Source organism: Mustela nivalis (genome assembly GCF_964662115.1).
Source record: "Mustela nivalis genome assembly, chromosome: 1".
Taxonomy (NCBI): domain Eukaryota; kingdom Metazoa; phylum Chordata; class Mammalia; order Carnivora; family Mustelidae; genus Mustela; species Mustela nivalis.
Genome location: NC_139020.1, coordinates 68,210,158 through 68,233,041, shown reverse-complemented (window position 1 = coordinate 68,233,041; position 22,884 = coordinate 68,210,158). Strand labels below are relative to the sequence as shown.

The 22,884-nt window shown below is 35.6% G+C and overlaps 1 protein-coding gene across 7 annotated transcripts in view; it reads right to left on the bottom strand.

Moving 5' to 3' along the window:
• The window catches only part of TRPC1 (transient receptor potential cation channel subfamily C member 1), a 71,692-nt gene that overhangs the window by 27,305 nt on the left and 21,503 nt on the right, over positions 1-22,884 (bottom strand). For 4 of the 7 annotated variants that reach the window (XM_082713037.1, XM_082713036.1, XM_082713040.1 and 1 more), the window contains 3 exons: positions 9,254-9,385; positions 5,339-5,534; positions 122-458 (listed from right to left, as the gene is read on the bottom strand). In XM_082713037.1, the coding sequence (XP_082569163.1) occupies positions 122-458; positions 5,339-5,534; positions 9,254-9,385 (665 nt within the window). The remainder of the gene's footprint in view (positions 1-121; positions 459-5,338; positions 5,535-9,253; positions 9,386-22,884) is intronic. The other 3 variants (XM_082713038.1, XM_082713039.1, XM_082713042.1) reach the window with 1 other exon arrangement.

The window sequence follows — 22,884 nt, the reverse complement described above, 5'->3', positions numbered from 1 at the left end:
ATTCTTGCTGTGCAAACAGTTTAAAATTATAAAGTGAACACACATGTTTGTAATGCCAGCAAGTAAGGGAGAACTAAGGGCTATATAAAAGGGAAATCTTTTGAATAAACTTGACACTTACCAATAATCCACAGTATAAGTAGATAGTCTATTCTTTCAAGGGCTGGCCCCATTGTGTTTTTCTTATCCTCATTGTAGACAAGAGAGTAGAGGTTTAGTAACAGCAGGAACGTGAAATATGATGCTCCATGAATAATAAATTTCATAAAAGGAGTGTGAATGATTCTGCCGAACTGAGATTTGGGAGCTATCAAATAACAAAGTGACAAAACTGGCCAAAAGATGCCAACTGTCAAAACTGTCATTATCTTCTTACAGGTGGGCTTACGTCGGTAACCTGACATCTGTCCAAACCAAACAGTGTTCAGGAACTGCTGGCAGTTAGACTGTGAGACAAACTGAAAAGAACACACACATATATACACAAAAATAAATAACTATTAATAACTATTCATTATATTAATAATTAACAATAAATTGCCTATAGATACAATTTGATAATAACATTATTTAACTGATAATCAAAGTATTAATAGCTTAAAATCAATTCTACACAATTCACATAATTTTTTGTTTTTCTTATATGTAATAAAAGAGTGTAGAGTTTGAGAGCATAGACTCTGAAGCCAGATTACCTGGATTCAAATCCAGGCTCTGCCACTTAATAATTGACCTTGAGCAAGTCTTTAAACATCTTTCAGCCTCAAATTTCCCATCTATAAAATGGGGATAATAGTCTCGACCCATAAACTTGTTACAAGGATTAAATATAAAGCTCTTAGAATAGTGCCTGATTCATGTAGTATTTAAGTATTAATATTAATAGCCTACTTAGCCATTTTGCAAAATTTAATTTATAGAGGCTCTCATAATGTTTGTGAAATTTCAAAGTTAACAACCACAAACCAAAAGAAAACACTTCTTTCTAGAAGAACTACTGATTCCAGTTAGAAGAAACCAAGACACTAAGATAGCAAAGAAATCCAAGTCTAAACATCAGATACATTTATGCTCCATGAAAACACTGAGAATTTCTTTAAATGTATTATACTCTCAAGCTGCTTAAAACTGAATTCTGTGTAAGAAAAAAAAATATATTGCCAAATAAGAGGGAAATTTTAGTTCAAGTATAGGAATCAATTTACCAAAGTTTACAAAGCTTCTTAGTTTACTAATTTCAGAAGCAGTATTTTCCCAATATAATGCTCAAGTTGTGAAGTATAACTTAAGGATTCTGGTAACTGTGGGTACAATTATGTGATCAGGTTTGAAATGAACAAAGTGATCATAATGTCATTAATATATTAAAAACTAATTGGTCAATCTTCTGTTTTAAAATTATTTATCCTGGGTGCTCAGGTGGCTCAATCTGGTGAGCATGTGACTATTGATTTTGGCGTAGGTCATGATCTTAGGGTGCTGAGATTGAGCCCCATGTCAGGCTCCGTGCTCAGCATGGAGTCTGCTTCCCTTCTCCCTCTGCCCCTCCCCACTACTCATGCTCTTTCTCTCCATCTCTCAAATAAATAAAATCTTAAAAAAAAAAAAAAGGAATTTCCTATATACTATACTTGTTTTTGGCAGTTAAGTCTTACTTCATTCTTCTGCTCAGATTCTAGTGCTCTTAAGGGATCTTAATTTGTCTCTCAAGATGAAATATTGCAGAGAGAAATAGCTTTTCCTCCCATCAACTACCCAGTTTAGTAGCATCCCAAACTACTAAAGGAGAAACTAGTGGTTTCTCCCTTTCGCCAATATCAAAGGACTGACTGCTGTCCTTGCCATCCCTCTTTATAATAATGATTTAATTAATAGCCACGTTAAATATGTAATTTGAAGGACAAGATTTCAACTAGAAATGTTTTAGGTCTGTGTTGGTTTTAAAACAATGATACAGGGGCGCCTGGGTGGCTCAGTGGGTTAAGCCACTGCTTTCGGCTCAGGTCATGATCTCAGGGTCCTGGGATCGAGTCCCGCATCAGGCTCTCTGCTCAGCAGGGAGCCTGCTTCCTCCTCTCTCTCTCTCTCTCTGCCTGCCTCTCTGCCTACTTGTGATCTCTCTCTGTCAAATAAATAAATAAAATCTTAAAAAAAAAAAAAAGTAAAACAATGATACAAATTCTTTGCTACTCCTCTCATCAAGAGGTGGGTTATCATGTTTCATACCCTTCTATTCAACAAAGCTGTGATTGGTTTAGTCAGTAAATTCTGGAAGAAGTGATACCATGTGACTTCTGAGGGTCGGTTTTAAAAGGTTATGCAGGTTCCACCTTGTTTGATTAACACCTGATTTTGATGCCATTATCTGTCATATAAAGCATCCTACTACCCAAAGCTGCTATGCTGTGAGGAAGCCCAGGCTACATGCACTCTGGGCAGCCCTCAGAAGCTTCTTAGACCATCTCCTCACAGTCAACCCACCATGATGACCATGCCCTTCCATGATTCCAGTAGTAACTGCTCAGGAGGCCAACCCTCAATGCATCCACTCAGCCCACGGGAGAGCTCCCTGCTGGTCTTTAGCTGCTGGCTCAGACACCAGACAGTTGAGTGAAGAAGCCTCCACATGACTGTACCCCCAGTCATCTGAGCTACCTCCAGCTGAGACCCTAGACACAGTGAAGCAAGGACAAATTATCCATGCTTGCTGTGCCCTTTCCTAATTCCTGGCCTACACAATCCAAGAGCAGAATAAAATGATTATGAAATTATTATAAATGATTATGAAATACTGTTTTATGCCACTGATTGTCAGGAATTGTTATCCAGGGCAGATTACCTAAACAAAGTCTACCAACTATTTGGGAAGACATTATCCTCCCCTTTGATCATATCTAGAAATCTAGCTTAAAAAACTTATTTTCATGTGTCCTTAAAATTACAGAGTATTTTCCTTTCAAATAAAAATATTACTACTAATTCTTCTTTCCTTTTCTTGCATCTTCCTTAGAATGGAACATTTGGTTACATCTGTTAGTCCTCAGGGTGATATATATATATATATATCTCAATCATTAGGAAACTGGCTCTTAGTTTTTCCTTCCCTAACCAGGATAATCTCAGTCTTTCCACCTTTCTTTGGGGTTTCTTTTTCCAATCACTTAAGTTGATTTTGTAACTTGCTATCTCTTTATTTCATCACTTAATAGTATTTCATGTCTATTTTAAGTCGTAGAGCACGGAAGTAAATAAATTAACCTAAGATGTAGTCAAAATGTGTATTAGAGGACAATTTTATCAGGTGTTCTATATTGTTTCTATTTATACACATTAGTGCTATACTTCCTTTTTAAGCACACAGGTATGTTGTTGATTTATAATCTAATTACACTGATCCAAATTCTTGTGTTTAATTTTTTTCTATAAATGTTTTCCTTTTTTTTTTTTTAATATTTTATTATTTATTTGACAGAGAGACACAGCAAGAGAGGGAACACAAACAGGGGGAGTGGGAGAGGGCAAAGCAGGCCTCCTGACAAGCAGAGAGCCCAGTGTGGGGCTTGATCCCAGGACCCTGGGACCATGACCTGAGCCAAAGGCAGACACTTAATGACTGAGCCACCCAGGTGCCCCATAGATATTTTATCTTAATCAAGAACCTTAGAGTATTAGAAAAAGTATAAGATTTGAAACCAGAAATCTGGGTAAGTGATATACTATGTAGGTAATATTAAAATAAACATCTTAAAATTCCTGTACCAATTTCCTCACAAACCATTGTGAGGCTCAAATTTTCAACCAAAATAATAAAAAATTCTGCTCCTAGCACCAGAAGTCCTGTATCTTGCCTTCTACCATTATATGTCTCAGGTCACATTTTTATATTAATACAAATCTGATAACCAAGTTTTACTCCAACATCTATATTAATAATAAAAATAATAGGCCTTAGGGGCATCTAGGTGGCTCAGCTGGCTTAATGTCCAATGAGTTCAGTTCAGGTCATGATCTCAGGGTAGGGAGAATGAGCCCTGCGATAGTTGTGGTGTCTCTTTGTCCCTCTCCTTTTGCCCCTTCCCCTGCTTGTGCTCGTGCTCTCTCGTGTTCTCTCTCACTAAAATAAATAAATCAAACCTTTTAAAAAAAAAAAATGGGTCTTAGAAAAAATACCTTAAAAGTATCATTTACCAATACCTCATACTATCAGCTAGGTATCATAACCTACACACAAACACCTGTGTTTAGTAAATTATCTCAAAAAATGAAATTTAAAATGCATACCTTCCCTCTTCAAGTTCCCGAATCATGTAGTGTGTGTGTGTGTGTGTGTGTGTGTGTTATGTGTGTGTGTGCGTGTGTGTGTGTGTATGTGCGGGGATTAAAAATAGGTATTTCCCTTAATAGGAAAAGATGATGCCAGTAGAATCAAATTGAATTTAGTTATCACATCATGGGCCTCTCCACCTTTGGGCTTCAATGAATTAAGAAATAAGAACCAGGAAGCAGCATCTGATACTTTATGTTTAAATAGAAAGGTACTATAGAAAGCGCCATTTGTAACCAAATCAACAAAACAAACCTACGACAGACAAAATACAAGATAGAACCATCATTATGAAAATACTTACCACACAAGATCTTATTTAAATAGCTACTACTTGGCAAAAATACTAAATTAACATTATTATTATTATAATTAAAATTAATTGTTAAAAACAACTTGTATCAACAATACTTCAATATTTCTTAAAAAAGGAAAGTAGTAAAACTGTCCCTGAACCAAAATAATAATAATAATAATAGCAACTGCCATTTATTGAGTATTTGCTTAACACCACCCTTGGGGTGCCTGGATGGTTCAGTCAGGTAAGCATCTGCCTTTGGCTCAGGTCATGACTCCAGGGTCCTGAAATCGAGCCCCACATTGGGCTCCCCGGCTCAACAGGGAGTCTGCTTCTCCCTCTCCCTCTAACCCTCAACCCGTTCATGCTCTCGCTCTCTCTTAAATAAATAAATAACCTTTTTAGAAAAGTGATGGTAGAGTACATATCTTTAATTCTCAATTAATTGCCCTGAACCACTATACTACTATGGAGGAAATAATTCTTTTTTTAAAAGATTTATTTATCTATTTTAGAAAGAGAGAGAGTAGTAGCAGGAAAGGTAGAGGGAAAGGGAGAAAAAACCCCAAGTAGACTTCACACTGAGCAAGGAGGCTGGCTTTATCTCATGAACCTGATATCACGACCTGAGCCGAAACTAAGAGTCAGACACTTAACCAACTGTGCCACCTAGGCACCCTGGAAGTAATGTATATATATCACAGAAAGCCTCATACCTCCTTTTGGTTATATTTGATAGCAAGTTTTAGACGACTTAAATTCATTCTTTCTTCTAGTAATCCCCGTTTGTCAAGAGGCTCATCACTAGATGTATGGTTTAGGATAACTTCCAATTCTCGTGAATTCCGCGCTTGTGCAAGCAAATCTTTAGCAAACATTTTACATTGTCGGGCTAGTTCCTCATAATCATTCCTGCAAAATGCAATAGTTTATTATTAGAAATGTCACTTCCAGCTTCTAATTAAGTTCTTTTCAATAGAAAATTACTTACTCAGTAACATTTTAATTCTGACAGGGCTCTTCAAAATCTGAAGTCATTTGTGCTGATGGTCAAAAGAAGCTACTGGTGCATAAATTCTCTACAGCTTTGGGGGAAACTGTAACACAATTCTATTCCCTGTGTTCACACGGATAATTTTAGAGAGTACAGTATTTCCTTATACATACTGATATTCCTAGAAATTCTGTTTATAGTTTCCAACCAGCTATTAACTCATTTGCCATTATTCTCTGTCTGACGTAAAACTTCTGTCTGACGTAAAACTTCTTTCACATTACTCATCTAAACAATAGATAATAATACTGCTATCCAATAAATATTAATATGTACCTTTAATGAGAGTTGTTTTCAATAATTGTCTACAACATGATATATGCTACTTTTGATATTAAAATAGTATTCTCGGGGCGCCTGGGTGGCTCAGTGGGTTAAAGCCTCTGCCTTCGGCTCAGGTCATGATCCCAGGGTCCTGGGATTGAGCCCCGCATCGGGCTCTCTGCTCAGCAGGGAGTCTGCTTTCTCCTCTCTGCCTGCCTCTCTGACTACTTATAATCTCTGTCTGTCAAATAAATAAATAAAATCTTTAAAAAAAAATAGTATTCTCATTCACTTTTAAAGTGTTTGTTTGAATAAAATTCAAGTTGGAAAGAAAAGATGCTGAAATATTCCTAGTAAAGAATTTTCTTTCATAATCACTATTCCCTGAAACTTGGGATTTAACTGCTGATTAAAGACGGGCCTAAATCGGGGTGCCAGGGTGGCTCAGTTGGTAGGGTAACTGCCTATGGCTGACGTCATAATCCCAGGGTCCTAGGATAGAGCCCCGCGTTGGGCTCCCTACTCCTTGGGGAGGCTGCTTCTCCCTTTCCCTCAGCCTGCTGCTCCCCCTGCTTGTGCGCTCACTCTCTCTCCCTATCAAATAAATAAATAAAATCTTTGGAAAAAAAAAAAGACAGGCCTATATCAACAAACTTGTGAGCAACTGAGAAGTTTTAGCAGATAATTCTCTTTAAGAACATCAGTTATATTAAAATTATGTCTGAGTGTAATAACTCGAAAATAAGTTAGATAGGTATAAATATGAGTCAATTGGGGTCAGATTCAGAAAATAATTTTTATTCCATTTTTTTCTCTCTTTTTTAAAAGATTTTATTTATTTGACAGAGAGAGAGATCACAATTAGGCAGAGAGGCAGGCAGAGAGAGAGGGGGAAGCAGGCTCCCCACTGAGCAGAGAGCTCGATGCGGGCTTCGATTCCAGGACTCTAAGACCATGACCTGAGCTGAAGGCAGAGGCTTAACCCACTGAGCCACCCAGGCACCCTTCAGTTTTTTGCTCCTTCTTGGGAAAGGGAAAAACAGAAAAATTTCCCAATGGTTAATCATCTATATAATGGGATTTTCATGAACAGAAAATTATCACTCAAAGAATTAAAAACTTTTCCTTAGAGGCTAACATTTTTCTATCTATTCTTTGGATTTACTACATAACCAAAACTACTTAAAAATAAGCAATTATATTTCTTTAACAAATGAAGTATTACTGCTTCTTAGTCTAGGAATCCAATTACAGATGAGAATATTCATCAAAAGTATGTATTATTACAAAGAGGTCTCATCTTTAGGTAAACACTGACAGACCACTGAATTCAGTAAGATTAATATATTTTATTAATCTAATTTTCTTAATCTTTAACAAATTATTATAAGATTAATAAGTGGCTGTGTATAGTTTAGGTGGAAATATAGTAGACTAGAAGCCAGGAGTCCTATGTTCTAGTTACAATTCTTGCTAACTCTGTTCCTAATTAGATGCTGCTTATCAGTAAAATATCTAACCTATATACATCACTTTCCCTGTCTACAAAAACAAGGGGATTGGGGGCACCTGGGTGGCTTAGTTGGTTAAGCGTCTGCCTTCGGCTCAGGTCACAATCTCAGGGTCCTGGGATCAAACCCCACATCGGGCTCCCTGCTCAGCAAGGAGCCTGCTTCTCCCTCTCCTCCTCGCTTGTGTGCTCTCTCTCATTATCTTTGTCTCTCTCTCAAATAAATGAATAATTTTTTAAAAATGGAATTAAAGTAAATGGATTTTATGATCTATGTTCAAAATCTAACTTTATTATCTGATGATTACAGAATAATCATAGCAGTTGCTTCAAATCCTTTTTGGAAGGAGCTGAATGAATTCTACTTTATATGGTAACTGAGAACTCCAATTATAAGGTTATAATAAGAAGTTCTTTAGAATTAAAAGGAATTAAAACTTTATAACAGCCTCATATGCTAATAAAGTTAAAAGTACCAACAAGTTACATTTTAACCATGTCTTATGTTTTTCTTGAAGTATATACTTTGTGTCCTATCAAGTTTAAATAAAACAAAATTTAACTTATCCAAATTGAAATACAGGAGTTCCATACTTAAAAACTTATGAACAGGTTATTTAAAAAGTTTCTAGAACTCAGCTATCAAAAACACACTATAAACTGTTATTAAGGCATAAGAAAATTGCAAGCTTCTTGTCATCCTTCCAGGAAGAAGTCTGAATCTTTCCATCTTGTCAAGTCACTAGAGGAGTGCAATGCAAAGAGGGGGCACCTCCCAGAACAGCTAGACAGAAAAGGAAAGGTAGAGATAGGTGTAACCTGCACCCCAGAAACCTTCCAGCAGGAACTATCAAGAAATGATCAATCTCTCTTTCAGGGGGCACAAGGGATACTTTAAAATAAGGGAAAGTCTCAAAGATTTTCCTCAAGTCTAAGAAATATAATTTCCTAAGGACTTTCATTTTTTAAATGTTTAAATTAGTAGTTTAATAGGCTACTTTTCCCAAAGCCTTTTTTTGTTCCCCCACCTTAACTCTCTAAGGGGAATTGATACCAATGGTTCTTTATGTCAAAATTACATTTAACTCTTCACTTCAGAAGAAAACTCAGAATGGGATTCATCCCTCTTAATCAGCAGTATTTCATTTTAATGTAATAGCTTCTTTTTCCAAAGCCTTTTTCTATTATCCCAACTTAACTCTCTAAGAGAAATTGATAAACAATGATTCTTTGTGTCAAAATTACATTCAACTCTTCATTTCAGAAAAAAACTCAGAATGGGATTCATCCCTCTTAATCAGTAGTATTTTATTTTTATATCTACATATTATGTGTCTCCTAAGAGAAAAATCTCACCAAACAGTGAAAACAGACTATGTCTGTGTGTATGGAACGTTCCTGAAACACAGAAAGCATTCTACATGCTTCTGAAAGTTATGAAGGACCAAGCTCTCAGGATGACTATAGAATCTGAGAATAAGGGGAGGCAGAATAGAGAACAGTTATAAATTTGCTCTTGCTTAAGGCTGCCACTCCCCTTACTCTTCACTGTCTTAGAACTCCTTTGGCAACATTCAACAAATGGCAAAGGGCACGTGGGGAAAGAGTGACATAAGTAACATCAAGGTCTAAGCCACTGAGCCTGAAGGAAAATCCCTGGTAAGTGGCGGCAAGGTCTGGTCATCTTGGATCAAAAGTAAATAAATATAAACATGTGTTTGGTTTATGGAAAAAAAAAAAAAAACTCAGGCTGAAGAGATTCTTGAAAAAAGGATATAATTTATAATTTCCACTCATTCTCACCTGAATTCCACCTCCACGAGACTTAATTCTTTTAAATCAGCACTAAGTTCAAATGCTCTCAGAATTGGATCCTCCTCCGTTAACATTATTAGAGCTGGACTGGCCAAACAGCGATATATATCAAGACGAAACCTGTGATAAATTTTGATTCCATAATGTAAAATAAATGGATTATACACATATAATTAGTATTTTCAACCTATAATTTTCATAAATTTAAAATTAAAGTACTATAAAATTAAAAGAAAATAAAACAACTATAATATAGTTATTACAGGATATACTACATAAAGACTTAAAAAATAAGTCTTTGTATTTTTCAATCCAATTTAATTAAAAATTTCTATTCTTGAACCAATATTATTTTTTTTTATTTCTTATTTATTTTTTTTTAAGATTTTATTTATTTATTTGACAGAGAGAAATTACAAGTACACTGAGAGGCAGGCAGAGAGAGAGAGAAGGAAGCAGACTCCCTGCTGAGCAGAGAGCACGATGCGGGACTCAATCCCAGGACCCTGAGATCATGACCTGAGCCGAAGGCAGCGGTCCAACCCACTGAGCCACCCAGGCGCCCTGGAACCAATATTATTTTAAATGGAATAGGCTAATAGCTAATACATTTTGAATATGATGTGAATGGTTATTAAATTTTTCCTTCCTCAGTGATAAGACTAAATTAATACACTAGATATATATAACACATGACTCAATCAACCAGGTTATTATTTTTTTCAACCAGGTTGTTTTTTAAAGATGTTTCAAATCTTAAGAATGAAATCATTCATTTATGTATAATCTCTAGATAATGGAAAAGCATACCACTTTACCTTCTGTAAACTAGTTATGGTTCATATTCAATACCTAAATAAGAAGCACACCAGAAAATTTTTGCAATAAATCTTTCATTTATAAACATATAATTTTTAATTTATAAATTTAGTAGATATTATATAATGTATATTTCCTTCCAAACATAAATTTAATACATGCTTGTTATTAAAAAAAAAAAAAGCAAACAGTTTTAGGGGTGCCTGGGTGGCTCAGTCAGTTAAGTGTCTGCCTTTAGCTCAAGTCATGATCCTGGGTCCTGAGACTGACCCCTGTATCAGGCTCCCTGCTCAGCAGGAAGCCTGCTTCTCCTTCTACCTCTCCCTCTGCCTACTGTTTCCCCTGCTTGTGCTCTCACGTGTGCGCTCTCTTCTCTCTGTGAAATTAAGTAAGCAAATAAATAAATAAAGCCATTTAGAAATATGATGGTCCCCAATTCTCCTCCTTCCATCAACTCTACTCCTCTAAGAATAGTCAAATTACAGAGAATTATGAATATCCTTATTATTTTCAATTCACACACAAATATAATCAGACATATTATATAAAGGAACAACTTTTTCTATGTTACTACATATAGAGTCATGCCTTTTTTTTTCCCCCAAACTGGATGGTTTCCCATTTGACGGCAGCTCATCAGATCTCCAAAAATGGAAATTTCAGTTGCTTCTAATTTTTTACTTCTATAAATAACACAGCAATGAATATTCTTCAGTTCATATGTTCTTTGCACACTTAGAATTGCTGCATAAAATGGCATATGTATCTTAAATTCTAATAGATGCTTCTAAAACACTAACAATAAGGAGAGTTCATTTCCCCCTACATCATTATTTTGCCACTTTCATGAATGAAAAATGGAATTTTATGTGAATTTCTTAAAAAGCTTAAGCATCCTTTCCTGTTTACTATCCATTTATACTACTTCTGTAAATTCCTGTTCATTTTCATTAGCCTATTTTTCTGATAATTGTTTCTTTTTTAAAATCAATTTGTAAGATCTACATATCAAAGAAATTAGCCCTCTGTCTGGTCAAAGTATTTTAAATACATTTTCGCAGTTTATTGTTTGTCTGCATTCCCCAACTAACCCAGAGACTCATCAGGAGACAGTAGAACTCTTTTATAGGCTCAAAGTGTATTAACATAAACTCTACCCAAATCATTGGCTCACCTATATAGATCCGGAAATGACCCTTAGGAATCAAGGCTAAAAAATAAAAATAATCAGGGGTGCCTAGGTGGCTCAGTCAGTTAAGCATCCAACTCTTGGTTTCAGATCAGGTCACGATCTCATGAGATGGGATGGAGCCCCGGCACCAGCTCTGCACTCAGCGAGGAGTCCGCTTGAAGATTCTCCCCTCTGCCTCTCCCCTTCCACTCACATGCATGCTCTCTCTTTAAAATAAATAGATCTTTTTAAAAAATAAGAATCAAAAACTAAAAAAGGCACAGAGATCTATGATTATATATCACAGGGAGACAGACTTTTCAGGCCAGAAAAATAATAATATTTTTAAAAATCTTAGAAAGTACAACAGTATTCGGAGTTTCTACAATATACACTAGACTGTCCAGATTTCAAGCAAAGAAATATTAGATGTGCAAGAAAGAGTCAAGCTGTGCCTCACTAAGGAGCAACAACAGAGGGGGAAAATAGACTTCATTAAAATCGTCCAGCAAAAGGCCCAGAACAGAATCCTCCTTCACAACCCTCAGAATAAAACAACACTGCCCTACCTTGATTTTGGATTCCTAGGCTCCAGAATTGTAAGACAATAAGTTTCTGTTGTTTAAGTCACCCAGTGTGGTATCCTATTATGATCGCCTTAGCAAAATAATGCAGGGCTCAAAAGTAGATCTGAAATGGCAGGAGAAAGAACTACCAAACTTGAAGATATATTGATAGAGATTATGCAAGCCAAAGACTAAAGAGAAGAAAAAGAATGAGGAAAAATGAACAGAAATTCAGAGATATGTAAAACTATTAAATACAAGTACATACTCACAATGGGTACATACCAGGAGAGAAGAGAAGAACAAATATTTGCAAAAATAATGGCTAACAACTTACTATATTTACCGAAAAACAATAACCTGCACATCCAAGAAACTCAACAAATTCCAAGGAGGACAAATGCAAAGATAATCACAAACAGAAATATCATGGTAAATACGCTGAAAGTCAAAGGCAGGGAAAAAATCTTGAAAGCAACAAGAGGAAAGTGATGAGGTGTTTACAAGGAAACCCCAGAAAGACTAACAGCAGACTTCTCAGTCAAAACAATAGAAGGATAAAATATTCAAAGCACTCAAAGGGGAAAAAAAAAAAAAAACCATCAGACAAAAATCCTATAACCAGCAAATCTATTATGCAAAAGTAAAGGCAAAATAAGAACTTTGCCTGAAAAAGACTGATTGAATAACGTTCCTAGCAGACCTGCCTTAAAGGAAATACTAAAGAAAGTTCTTTAGGCTGAAAGCAAGTGATCCAAGATGATAATTCAAATCCACATGAACAAAAAGAACAAGTAAAAGTCGTTATGTAATTATAAAAGACACTATAAATGTCTATTTCTCTTGCCTCTTAACTGATTTAAAAAGCAATTATATAAGGGCATCTAGGTAGCTCAGTCAGTTAAGCATCAGACTCTTTTTTTTTCCCATTTTATTTTATTTTATTTCTTTTCAGTGTTCCAGAATTCATTGTTTATGTACCACACCCAGTGCTCCATGCAATGGCGGCTTGGGTCATGATCTCAGGATCATGAAATCCAGTCCCATATCAGGTTCCATACTCAGTGTGGAATCTGCTCTCTCCCCCTCTCCCTTAAATAAATAAATAATCTGTATCATTTGGCCTATAATAACACAGAGAAATGTAATGCATGTATAATGTAATCACCAGTAACAGCACAAAGTAAGTGGACAGGACTACAGCTGTAATAGACTAAAGAAATGATGACCGTAAAGTATACAACAATATGTCTGTTGACAATAAAGTAAACAACAATATGTTGTTGGGTTTATAGATGAAATATGTATAATAACAATACCATTAAAAGGATGGAAAAGATAAGTAATTTATTAATGATATTAAAATGCCAATTAGAAAATATACACTCAATGCAAAAAAAAAAGCACTAATGAAGAAACAGAGGAACAAGAAAGATGTAAGACACAAAGGAAACAAATGAGGAGACATGTGGAAAACAAAAGGCAAAATGACATATTTACAACTATATTAAGAACATTAAATGTAAATGGTTTAAACAATCCAATTAAAAGGCAGATGTTGGGGGCGCCTGGGTGGCTCAGTGGGTTAAAGCCTCTGCCTTCGGCTCAGGTCATGATCCCAGGGTCCTGGGATCGAGCCCCGCATCTGGCTCTCTGCTCAGCAGGGAGCCTGCTTCCCTTCCTCTCTCTCTGCCTGCCTCTCTGACTACTTGTGATCTGTCTGTCAAATAAATAAAATCTTTAAAAAGTAAAAAAATTAAAAAAATAAAAGGCAGATGTTGTCAGACGAAATTTTTAAAAAGCATAATCTAACTCTATGTTGTCTATAGGAGATACACTTTAGATTCAAAGATACAAATAGACTGAAAGTAAAAGTCTGGAAAAAGATATACCATGCAAACCGCAACCACAGGAAAGCTGGAAAAGCTATACTAGTATCAGACTTTAAAACAAACCAAAAAAATATTACTAGCAATAAAGAGGGACATTTTATAATGATAAAATGTCAATCAAAGGAGATATAACATTTATAAACATATTTGTAACTAACAACAGAGCACCAAAATCATGAAGAGAAAATTAATAGAAATGGAAAAATAGACAACTGAACAATAACAAACACTTTTAACACCCCATTTTCAATAGTGAAAAGAACTAGATAAAAGATCAACAAGAAAAGAAAAGAATTAAGCAACCAACTAGACAATGACAGAACATTCCATCTGACAAGGATAAATTATATATTCTGATACATTCTGAGATTGAGAATTGATAGACTAAATAGATTGAAAACCAGAGGGATAAGGAAGATTCAAATACTATGAAAGAATATATGATTGAACGAAGTTTATTGAATGCTCACTCCAAGAGTACACTGAATACTCAAGAGTATTATTTCAAGAGTACATATAATATTGTCGATGTCAAATTATATGGTAGGCCATAGAACTAGTCCTAACATTTCTTTAAAGAATGAAATGATAAAAAAAAAAAAAGAATGAAATGATAAAAAGTACCTTCTCCAAATTAAGCAATGATTTCTTAGCTATAATACCAAAAAGAGGTCAACTGATGCCACCAAGCTTCTTTAAAACTTCTGTTTTTCAAAGTACACCATTGAAAAAGTGAAAAAATAATTGATAGAATGTGAAAAAAAAATTACAAATCATGTATCTGATGAGGGACTTGTATCCAGGATATAAAACAAACAAACAACTCTTATAATTCAACAAATAAAAAAGCAGATAACCAACTAAAAAACTGGGAAATGGATTTGAATAGACCTCTCCAAAAAGATAAGCAAAGAATCAATAAGAACTTTAAAGATACAATTTATATGAAATACTCAGAAGAGGCAAACCCATAAGAACAGAAAGTAAATTCAGTGGTTTCCAGTGGTTTCAAGAGTAACTGGTAATGAATGAGTACAGTGTTTCTTCTGGATGGGATGAAAGGTTCTGGAATTAGGTAATGATGGTCAATGTATAACTTCATGAATATTATAAAAGGGTGAATTTCAAAATATATGAATTATAGCTCAATAAAGTTATTTTAAAGATTTTACTTATTTATTTGAGAAGGAGAGAGAGAGAGAGAGCAAGAATGCAAGAGTGGGGTAGGGAGAAGCAGACTCCCTACTGAGCAGGGAACCCAATCCAGGGCTCCATATCAGGATGCTGGGATCATGACCTGAGCTGAGGGTAGCTACTTAACCGACTGGGCCACGTAGCTTCTCCTCAATTAAGCTATTTTTAAAATACAGTATCCTCTAATAATTAATTAATTTAGAAATTAAATAGAAGTCACCAGAAGAAAGAAATCTGGGAAATCCCAAAATATGTGAAAGTACAACAGCAGAGTTTGAAATAACCCATGAATTAAAAGAATAAAAAGAAAAGCCACAGGCTGGGAGAAAATATTTGCAAAAAACGTATCTGAGAAAGGACCCTGCATATAAATTATATAAAAAACTCTTAAAACACAACAATAAGAAAACAATCCAATTAAAAAATAGGCAAGAGATCTTAACAGACATCTCACAAAAGAAGATATACAGATGGCAAATAAGCATATAGAAATGTACATCAGGGCGCCTGGGTGGCTCAGTGGTTAAGCCGCTGCCTTCGGCTCAGGTCATGGTCTCAGGGTCCTGGGATCGAGTCCCGCATCAGGCTCTCTGCTCAGCAGGGAGCCTGCTTCCCTCTCTCTCTCTCTGCCTGCCTCTCTGACTACTTGTGATTTCTCTCTGTCAAATAAATAAATAAAAATCTTTAAAAAAAAAAAAAAAAAATCAAAAATTTAAAAAAAAAAAAAAAAAAAAAAAAAAAAAGAAATGTACATCATACATCACTAGGGAATGGCAATTAAAGCAACAATGAGATACCATATCAATACACACACATTAGAAAGGCTAAAATTCAACCCTGACAGTATCAAATGCTGATCAGGATGTGGAACGACATGAACTTCATTCACTGTTGGTAGGAATGCTGAAGTGCAGGCACTTTTGCAAGACAGTTTGGAAGTTTCTTATATTCTTACCTTATGACCCAGCAATCACACTTCTTGATATTTATCTAATTAAGTTGAGAACTTATGTCTACACAAAAACTTGTACATGAATGTTTATAACAGCTTTATTTATAACTTCCAATACTTAGAAGCAATCAGCTGTCTTTCAATAGGTGAACAGATAGACTGTAGTACCTTCATACAATGGAATATTATTCAGTGTTAAAAAGAAATGTAATATCAATCCATGAAAACACATGAAGGAAACCTAAATGCATATTCCTAAGTGAAAGAAGCCAATACAAAAAGGCTATAAACTATATTATTCCAATCATATGACATTACAGAGAAAAGTTAAAACCAGAGACAGTTAAAAAAAAATGTAGTGTTTGCCAGGGGTTTGGGGGTAAGGGAGGGCTAAATAAGTGTAATGTAGGGGATCTTTAGGGCAGTAAACCTATCTCCTATGATACTATAAATAGAAAATTCCAAATAGAAACTCCAGAACCACGAATCTTAAGGCAAGGATATTCACCCTTACTAACTTACATTCAATATCACACTGGAGGTTCTAGCCAGTGCAATAAGGCAAGAAAAATGAAGGACTAAGGATTGGAAAAGGACTAAAACTTCCTCTACTTCAGAACATATAATCTTATATATAAAAAAATCTTTAGGAAACTAAAAAGCAAACAAACAAAAAGCCCTATTAGAATAAATGAGTTTAGGAAAAACAAGATACAAAACCAGTATACAAAAAAATCTATTTTATTTCTATATTCTAGCAACAAACCATCTGCAAATGAAATTAAGAAAGCAATTCATGTGCAACATTATCAAAACAAATAAAATACTTGGGAATAAATTGTAAAAAAAAAAAAAAAAAAAAGCACAAGATCAATACACTGAAGACTAGCTTTGCGCAGTGGCAGTATCGTAGCCAATGAGGTTTATCCGAGGCGCGATTATTGCTAATTGAAAACAATACACTGAAGACTAGAAAACATTGCTGAAAGTAATTAGGAAGGTCTAATAAAATAGAAAGATACACTATATTCATAGGTTGAAAGATTAATATTATTAAAATGGCAATTCTCTCCAAATTGGTTTAATGGAACCCCTCTTAAAAACCCAAGCAATGGGGCGCCAGGGTGGCTCAGTGGGTTAAGCCGCTGCCTTCGGCTCAGGTCATGATCTCAGTGTCCTGGGATCAAGCCCCGCATCTGGCTCTCTGCTCAGCAGGGAGCCTGCTTCCCCCTCTGTCTCTGCCTGCCTCTCTGCCTACTTGTGATCTCTCTCTCTGTCAGGTAAAATAAATAAAATCTTAAAAAAAAAAAAAAACCCAAGCAAGTATTTTTGTAAAAATTGATAACTCATTCTAAACTTTATTTGAAATGCAAAGCGCACAGCCTAGCAAAAATAAAAAAAAAAAATTAAAAAAAAAGATGAAAAGATGAAAAACTTATATTACCTCATTTTATTTTGTTTCAAGTTTTTATTTAAATTCCAGTTGGCTAATGTATGGTATATTATTAGTTTCAGAAGTAGAATTTAGAGATTCATTGCTTACATATAACACCCAATGCTCTGGGCTCCTGGGAGGTTCAGATGGTTGGGTGTCTGCCTTCCACTTGAATCATGATCCTGGGGTCCTGGCATCGAGTCCCATATTGGGCTCCCTGTTCCATAGGAAGTCTGCTTTTCCTTCTGCCCTTCCCCCCTGCTTGTACCCAATCTCTCTCGCGTGCGCGCGCACAAAAATAAATAAAAATCTTAAAAAAACAAACACCCCGTGCTCATCACAAGGACCTTCCTTAATACCCATCACCCATTTAACCCATCCCCCTGTCCACCTCCCCTTTAGCAACCCTCAGTTTGTTCTCTACAGTTAAGAGTCTGAGTAGACACTTCATCAAAGAAGATAGATTAATGGCATATAAACACACGATAAGATGCTTGATATTATAAGGCATAAGGGATATGCAAATTAAAACCACAATGAGATACTACTATACTTCTGCTAAAATGGCTAAGATAAAAAAAATAACAATATAAAGTTGGTGACCATGTGGAGGAACTGAAAGCATCACATATCACAGTGAGAATGCAAAATGCTACAATCACTTTGGAAAACAGTTTAGCAGTTACTTAAAAAATTAGACATACACTTAACATACAACCCAGAAATTCCACTCCTAGGTATCTACCTAACAGAAATTAAAAAAAAAAAAAAAAATGTCCATAAAAAGACTTATAGGTGAATGTTCACTGCCAAAAACTAGAAACAACTCAAATGTCCATCAACTAGTGAATGTATAAACAAAAGATTCATCCTTACAATGATATACTACTCAACAATAAAAAGGAATAAACTGGGGCACCTGGGTGGCTCAGTGGGTTAAAGCCTCTGCCTTCAGTTCAAGTCATGATCCCAGGGTCCTGGGATCGAGTCCTGCAACGGGCTCCCTGCCACCCCCTCTCTCTCTGCCTGCCTCTCTGCCTGCTTGTGATCTCTGTCTGTCAAATAAATAAATAAAATCTTAAAAAAAAAAAAAAAGCAACATCACATTTAAAAAAAAACAAGGAATAAACTACTGATAAATGCAATATGAAAGAACCTCAAAGTACTATGCTAAGCAAGAGAAGCTAGAGACATAAGTTAATATATTTTATGATTCTATTTATATGAAATTTCTAGAAAAGAAAAAACTATGGGTTATAGACAAAAAAAGATATGTGGTTGCTTGGAGCTAGGAATGGGAGCAGTGATTGACTACAAATGGGTATACAGAACTTCTTTCAGTGATGGAAGTGACAGAATATTGGATTCTGGTGACAGTATACACCTGTATACATTTACTACACCTGTGTACATTTACTGCAAATCATCAATCTCCATTTAAAAAAAAGGGGGGGGGGTGCCTGGGTGGCTCAGTCAGTTAAGTGGTCGACTCTGGCTTTCGGCTCAGATCATCATCCCAGGGGCCTGGAATCAAGCCACAAGTCAGGCTCCACGATCAGTGGGGAGTCTGCTTGAAGATTCTCTCTTCCTCTGTCTCTGCCTCTCCACCCCCCCAACCCCACTCACGTGCACATGCTCTCTCTCTCTCTCTAAAATAAATAAATAAATCTTAAAAATTTTTTCTTTGAGGCCTTTAGAGTTATATGATTATATTCTACATAACTTTCTGGGATTTTGGTTTCATCCACACCAAGAAGAATATGGGAATATGAAATTTGTCCAAAATACTTTTAAGACAGTAATTTCATATGGCTCAACCTAAATATTTGGACAACCATAAAAACTGGAATAGATGAAATAAGATTAATAACATATAGGCAAAATTAATGAAGTAGGAGAGGAAACTTGAATGGACTCTGCATAGACAGAAATCAGGAGATGGAATTTGTAACTTCAACATTGATTGATGGCTATTGATGGAGACTAGTTTCCAATCTAACACCACAGTTAAGAGTCACATTTCTAGCCAATTAGATTTCTAGTCATTAAGGAGCAGAATACAGAACCTCAAACTAATCATACTGGTTAGTTCCAGAGATAGGAGGAGAACTGAGATTGGTCAAAATTAAACTTAGAATTTTTACACAGATTTGAGGATTTATTCACATATTACTTGTGTAGTTAAAATAAATAGCTTTTAGGGGCACCTGGGTGGCTCAGTTGGTTAAAGCCTCTGCCTTCAGCTCAGGTCACAATCCCAGAGTCCTGGGATCGAGCCCCGCATCGGGCTCTCTGCTTAGCGGGGAGCCTGCTTCCCTCCCTCTCTCTGCCTGCTTGTGATCTCTGTCTGTCAAATAAATAAATAAATAAATAGCTTTCAAACTAGTATTACTAGAGCCTCATAGTTCAAATGTCAATGTCAAATCCTACTTTTCTAGCCAAGTTGCACAAGTTCAATTGCTTTTAAAGGTGAAGCGGGTTATAATATGAGTAAAGTTGAGTATACTTTGGGCTTACAGGCATTCAAACCCAAAACTATAAAAATCACTATGCAGTTTATACAAGGCACTTCTCAACTCTTTAAAAACTTTGTCTTTCTTTGATAGACAATAAAGATTTCAAATATTCCTTTAAAGTTATTCGAAATTTCACAACACATCGAATAACTGAGGCTAAAACCTAATCATAGCAATTATATTACTGAAAATGTTTTTCTAAACTACAATGGTCCATAACCCTTCCCTACCCATTTAAAATTATGGCCCCTGGGGCATCTGAGTGACTGGGTTGGTTAAGCGGCTGCCTTTAACCCCAGAGTCAGCAGGGAGTCTGCTTCTCCAACTGCCCCTCACCCCACTTGTGTTCTCTCTCATTCCCTCTCAAATATAAAAATTTTAACAATAATAAAAAAAGTAAGATAAAAATAATCACCCCTAAGGGATGCCTGGGTGGTTCAGTCAGTTAAAGGTCTGCCTTTGGCTCAAGTAATGATCCCAGGATCCTAGGATCAAGCCTGCAGTCTTGAAAATGTTGTCCTAGATGCAAATTGCAGCAGAGATGTGAAACTAATGCTCTTGAAGCTTGTAGAACTCTGGTCAAGTAACTGGGGTAGAGTTCATGCAACCTCAACATACAGAGAAGCAACACCTGAAAATGATCCTATTTTATGAATGAACCAACATTTTATACCTCTGATGGTGTTCCTTTCACCGCGGCTGATCCAGATTACCAAGAGAAATACCAAGAGTTACTTGAAAGAGAAGACTTTTTTCCAGATTATGAAGAAAATGGGACAGATTTATCAGGGGCTGGTGATCCATACTTGGATGATATTGATGATGAGATGGACCCAGAGATAGAAGAAGCTTATGAAAAGCTTCTTGTTTGGAATCAGAGCGTAAGCAAAAGCAGTAAAGATAAATTTCAACACATCAGTTTTATAAAGCAGTTTAGGTTATGGTGATTTAGCAGAACACAGGAAAATGTGTCACACTTATACGAAATTAAGGATGTTGAGTTATGTTACTAATGTATACAACTTTAATTTTATTTAACACTATCTGCCAAAATAAATTTTATTCCCTATAACTTAAAATGTGTGTATATATATATATATAATAGTTTATTATGTACAGTTAATTCCACTGTTTTGGCTGCAATAAAATCGATTTTGAAATTAAAAAAAACAACAAAAACAAAAAAACCCTCCCTGCTCAGTGGGGAGTCTGCTTCTCCGCTTTCCTCTACCTCCCTTCCCACCCCCTGGCTTGTGCTCTCGGTCTCTCAAATACATGAAATCTTTAAAAATAAATATATAAATAATAAAATAAAATTACTACCTCTCGATCTTATCATCACCTGAAACTTCAGCATCTCTAAAATTTAAAAACCAGTAACTTTATACAGACTGCCTCACTTCTTTATTGCCAGGATATTGGCTCTTCAACTTCACCAAAACCTTCACCCATATCTCTTTTTACTCATGTTGTTACCCTCTTTTCTTCAGGAAGTCTACTTAGCAATTCCAAGAAATGACTTATAGCCAGGATATTTGCCCTGTTTTCCCAAATAGCAACAATAAACTCTCAAACTTTTCTGTAAATACACCATATCATTTGGAGTTCCCTAAATAAACCACAACCACATACTGTACTTTCTGCATAAAACAACCTTTTTATTTTTTTAAGATTTATTTATTTATATATTTACTTATTTATTTATTTGAGCAGGGGTGTGGTAGGGAGGTAGCAAAAGAGAAAATTTCCCCACTGAGCACAGAGCCAACATGAGGCTCGATCTCATGACCCTGAAAGCATGACCTGAGCCAAAATCAAGAGTCACAGACTTAACCAACTGAGCCACCCAGGGTTCCCCCTTTTTATTTTTATTCATACCTAAAGACCAAGCTCATGCCACCAGCTCCTCTAAAAGCTTTCAGAACAAAGCTTTTTCCCCACCTGAAACAGAACCAGGCTTAGTGTTCTCTCTAGGCCCAATTCCTACAAACCTCAGCTGCTTCAACTACACACATATTTAATAAGCATACAATTTAGAAATACTTATATTTAATATTGATAAATGATTTTAAAACTAGAAGAAGCCTTAAAGATCATTTCTGCTTGTCATTTTACAGGCTAGTCATTTTAAAACTAGAAAGTTAAATGATATAGCCTTAACTATCAACAAGATCTTAAACCCCCTCCCCCAAAATCTTTCCAGTTCAACCTCTGCAAATAAACATTAAATTGATTCCCAGAAGACTTTCTCAATTTATGGATCTGTAACTATCTGTCAATCCACCAAAGATCTGTCCTTAAGGTAAGGAAGGAGTAAGGGTGAATAGCTTGCAGCTTTAAGGCTAATTTCACATACTGTAAAAACAGTTTGTCAAGGAGCTGCTTAGGACTTCCAGACCACATTTCCCATAGCAAAGGTTATATTTGATGTAATTTCAACTATATTTGATTACTACACAGGTAATATATATATATATGAAGACTTAAGCTGAAATGAGATTCTTAAGTCTAGCCCAGAACTTTATACAACATGCCCATGTGTGTGCTCTTGCTCAGCCTGTCCGAGTTGGGGTACTTTCTTGTTCATTTTCTCCTCAGTTGTTCTTACTTTTTTGACTGGGGAGAAAGGGAAGAGAAAAAGATTTAAATATTGTATGAAAGGGGAAGTAAGAGGTATAACAAGTTAAGTATTTAGTCAGATAGAACATACTTTTTATTTCCTTGTGAATAAGATAAGGAGGGGTATCTCCACCCCTTCTACTATATGGAAATTCTCTTAGATTAATAAACTCTGCTTTTAAAAAGTAAATAGTGTCTCCAAGCCCCACCAGCAGAAGTATAAGGTAAACCTTATTCAAATTTGAAGGCTTTTCCTAACTACATATCATTTAGTAAACACTTATATTTTTTTTTTTAGTAAACACTTCTAAAAAATGTAAAACTCATATTAACCAAAGGAATTAGAAGTTTAGCTTTCATAAGCCATTCCAGTACCATATTTCTTAAAAGCCGCAAAGAAAGAAAAACAACAAATATTTCACTGACATATACCTTAGTAAATTGCACATCTATTT